The sequence below is a fragment of the Henckelia pumila genome, chromosome 2 (genome assembly GCF_033568475.1).
Source record: "Henckelia pumila isolate YLH828 chromosome 2, ASM3356847v2, whole genome shotgun sequence".
Lineage (NCBI taxonomy): Eukaryota > Viridiplantae > Streptophyta > Magnoliopsida > Lamiales > Gesneriaceae > Henckelia > Henckelia pumila.
In genome coordinates, this window is record NC_133121.1 from 174,708,999 (window position 1) to 174,713,600 (window position 4,602).

Sequence of the window (4,602 nt, forward strand, 5' to 3'; positions counted from 1 at the left end):
TTTCTCAGCTTCAAATCAACAAATCGTGACCAATTTTACATATTCACACTCATATGACATGAATTATGATACTCATCAGTTCAATATTCTTCAAGAACAGTATTACCATCTAATTGAAATTTACTTAATAATATTCCAAAATAAGGTGCAGATTGAATTCCGCAGCGATATTCTCATTTTATCAAACATGTATTGTTTTCTTCTTAACAGTATCATGTGTCATCTGTATGTTGTTCCAGGGTCCCCGAGATAAAATTTGTTAAGGCACAAAATTTGGGAAGCATGGATTGGTGAAAGAAAAACCAGCAGTTAGAAGCCTGTTGACACCGTTGAGACTGTATGATGGAATGGATGAAGAAAAAGAAGCTCCAAAGAAGAAGCCAGAGCCTGTGGATGGCCCTTTGCTGACTGAGCATGATAAAATGAAGATTGAAAGGAGGAAGAGAAAAGAGGAGCGCCAGAGAGAGGTAACTGAAAACATAAAACTTCAATATAAATATCTTCAGCTAAGGCAATTCTTCTGGAAAACATGCCTCAAATTTTTAAAGCATGAAAAGTGCTAGTTATAACAGTTTTTGGATCACACTGAATCTTAATGGTTAGTAATAGTTGTAAAAATTTTCCTCTCTAACTATTGACTAGTTAGTTTCATTTAGTTTGTTTAAATTTGCTTGGATGCTTTCGTATTTGAATTTTTTTTTTACACCTAGAATGCCACCCATACACATGCTCCTGCTCTTGTTCTTCTTACTACCCTGCTCTGCAGATTTGGACCAAGTGCAAATTACCTACACTTTTGGAAATTCATATTAGAATTGAATGCTAGAACTTTTGTTTCAATTTAAAGATTTATGGATAATTGAAGTGTGTGTTCATCTGTCTTTTCTAAGGGGTAAAGACAATCGAGGTCCAGTTTTCTGCATTATATTTTTGGTCAAACATTTGTTTTTGAAAAAATGATGGTTAATATAGGATTTTCTTCTGTCTTTTCGTACGCACGAGAGTGCACTTTTTCTTATTTTTACTTTCTTCAGCTCTTGTACTTTTCCATGGATAGACTGGGAGGGGATTGGAGGGGGTGGTAGTGACGACCTTTTTTGTTCCATTATGTTTTCTTATACTGCACTGATGGTATAGGCACAATATCAAACACACTTAGAGGAAATGGAAGCAGTTTAAGCCGGCATGCCTTCTGTAGTTGTTAATCATGACATTAGTGAAGGCCCAACTTTCTGAAGAAGCTAGTTAGTTTCTTTTTGTACTTATCTGGAACTCTTGACTTAAGTTTACGAGAGGATGAATTGAACTATAAAATCTTTACGAAAAATCACATTAATTTATATAGTTGTTTATTTTAATCGTTTCACGTCTCTTAAGTACTTTTATGCCTTTGGATAATTCTTTTCTGATCGCAGGTCTTGTTGGAAGGAATGGTACTGGTAAAACAACCTTCCTGAGGTACATGGCCATGCATGATATTGAGGGAATTCCCAAGAACTGCCAGATATTACATGTAGAGCAAGAGGTGGTGGGAGATGATATTTCGGCCCTGCAATGTGTTTTGAATTAGGATTTTGAAAGAACCCAACTTTTGGAAGAAGATTCTCATCTGCTTGGATTACAGGTTGGAAGTTCCTAGTTCCAATTAGAAAATGATTTGTTGCAGCATAAGGCAACTAAAACTTTTTCTGGAGGATGGAGAATGAGGATAGCGCTTGCTCGTGCCTTGTCTATTAAGCCTGACCTATCACTTCTTGATAAACCAACAGTATGTTAGGCATGACAATACTCTTTGTAGGCTTACACGATGCTAGTAGCTCATATGCATGTTTTCTTTCATGGCAGAACCATCTCGATCTACATGTTGTCTTGTGGCTGGAATCTTACCTAGTAAAATGGCCAAAGATATTTATCGTGGTTTCGCATGCTAGAGAGTTTTTGAATACTGTACGAGTTCTCTACGTCTGTTTGTTAATTTCTTGAAATCAGCAGGCAACCTGTCAGGAATTATTACTTGGGCTTTTCACTTGTGTTATCTTTGACCTACCATTTGTCTATCGCTTTTTACAGGTGGTCACGGATATTCTCCACCTTCAAGGACAACAACTGACTGCTTATCGGGGGAACTATGATACATTTGAGAGAACAAGGGAAGAACAGCTCAAAAACCAACAAAAAGCATTTGAGTCAAATGAACGAGCAAGATCTCATATGCAGGTGATTTGTTCATTTGCATTTGCTGTATTATTTCTGTTTGTGAGATTTAGGTAACATTCATTTACATTCATTTGTATCATTATTCTGTGTGGGATTTTAACAATCTTATCATTTCTAAAATGTTGCATTGCAGTCATTTATTGACAAGTTCCGCTACAATGCAAAGCGTGCATCTCTTATCCAATCAAGAATCAAGGTGCTCTGAAAGCTTGGCATAAATAGATTATTGCAACAACAGAAGCAAATAATGAGAGCCTGATAAAATATCGAGTTAGAGTCACAAGAATTAATATATAACATATGGAAATCGGACTCACTTTTTTTTTCATCCAGATTAATTAATATGCGTAAAGTTTCTGAAAAGGATAGTCATTTGTGTGCAGGTTATGAAAAGTATGCATGTGCAGCAACATGATCATGTGTATAAATAAATACTAACACTGCACTTGTTCTATTTACTTTTAATTTCTCAACTATCTGTTATTTCCCTTCCATTTACTTCAGATTTGTCCTCTCTCGATTAGGGATTATTTCCAAATATGCACATTAATAATTAATCTTTATCATTTTAACTATATATTTAATCTGCTACGAGCCATATGTGACAAGTACTTTGTGTTTGTATTATCAAGTTTCTATATATATATATATGTTGATCATCTTCATTTTGCAGTTTTGTGCCTGAATTGTCTTGATAGAAGGCTAACAGATCTTCGCCGAAAGGATTGTTTCTGATCTTGTCGCAACTAGATTCCATATTTGTGGGATTTTTGTATTTTTTTTTTTGCTTTTAACACAGTCTGTATTCAAATACACTGATGGACATAATTTGGATTCAGAATTTGTGGATTGTCATATTTTTTGTTTGAATTGTATGAAAATCGATTTTGCACTTTCATATATTTTAATGATGTTATTTATATAGACATTTAAATTTGCAAAAAAAAAACTCGAAAACAACTTTTTAACGACAACGTTTTTTATTGGTTATTTTTGCTCAAATTAACAACGAAGCACAACGCTTTTTTAAGCCATCTCTAGAAAGCACAACGCTTTTTTACACTTAAAAAGCGTTGTCCTAGCTTCAATCTACAATGCTTTTTACGCGTTGTCATTTCTAGAAACAACAACGCTTTTAAAGTGTTGTCCTTGCATTAATCTACAACGCTTTTTAAGCGTTGTCTTTTCCAAATATCACAACGCTTTTAAAGCGTTGTCCTTGCATTAATCTACAAAGCTTTTTAAGCGTTGTCTTTTTCAAATACCACAACGCTTTTTCCGCGTTGTCTTTGACCACGGTCTTTTACAACACTGCCTACGACAATGTTTTTTCTGGGACAATAACAACGCGGAAAAAACATTTTTGTTTGCATTTTTTCTTGTAGTGCGTGAAGCATATGCTATTACCTTTCCATCTTGCATCAATACAGCCCCTAATCCACTCTTGGAAGCATCTGTATAAATTACGAATCGACATGTGCCTTCTGGTATGGTTAGTACTGGTGCTGTCATTAACTTTTCCTTTAACCCCAGGAAGCTTTTCTCACACTGATCAGACCATTCAAACTTCACACCTTTGCGAGTTAACGACGTTAGTGGCAGCGCTATCTTGGAGAAATCCTGAATGAATCTCCTATAGTAACCCACTAATCCCAAGAAACTCCGTATCTTTGTAGAATTCTTTGGAGTAACCCAATTTTTAATTGCTTCTATCTTTGCTGGATCAACCTCTATTACCTTTGCCGAAACTAGGAGACCCAAAAAAGCAATCTGTTCCAGCCAAAATTCACACTTACTGAACTTAGCAAACAATTGTTTTTCTTTCAGAATCTGCAAGACTATAGTTAGATGCTGACGATGCTCATCCAAACTACGAGAGTAAATCAGTATGTCATCTATGAATACTATGACAAACTGATCCAAAAAAGGCTGGAACACTCTGTTCATAAGATCCATGAATACTGCCAGTGCATTGGTAACTCCAAATGGCATGAATAAGAACTCGTAGTGGTCATAACGAGTCTTGAAAGACGTTTTATGAATATCTTCATCTTTCACCTTCAATTGGTGGTAACCTGATCTCAAATCAATCTTGGAGAACACTACTGCCCCTTGTAACTGATCAAACAAATCATCTATCCTTGGCAGTGGGTATTTTTTTTTCACTGTTACTCGGTTCAGCTCTATATAATCGATGCACACTCTCATAGACCCATCTTTCTTTTTGACAAACAATACCGGTGCACCCCAAGGCAATACACTCAGTATAATGAAGCCTTTATTGAGTAGCTCTTGTAGCTGCTCGTTCAATTCCTTCTTTTCAATCGGTGCTAACCTGTATGGTGCTTTGGAAACTGGTTTAGTTCTGGGAATTAATTCAATCCC

The 4,602-nt window shown here is 35.8% G+C and overlaps 1 protein-coding gene across 1 annotated transcript; it reads left to right on the forward strand.

The window, feature by feature from the left end:
* Positions 1 to 347: 347 nt before the first annotated feature.
* Positions 348 to 2,422, forward strand: LOC140878979 (ABC transporter F family member 3-like). The gene is made up of 8 exons (XM_073282607.1): positions 348 to 467; positions 973 to 1,039; positions 1,138 to 1,194; positions 1,416 to 1,558; positions 1,667 to 1,768; positions 1,846 to 1,947; positions 2,071 to 2,217; positions 2,351 to 2,422. The coding sequence occupies exons 1-8, from the start codon at positions 348 to 350 to the stop codon at positions 2,420 to 2,422; spliced, it is 810 nt and encodes a 269-aa protein (XP_073138708.1).
* Positions 2,423 to 4,602: the final 2,180 nt, after the last annotated feature.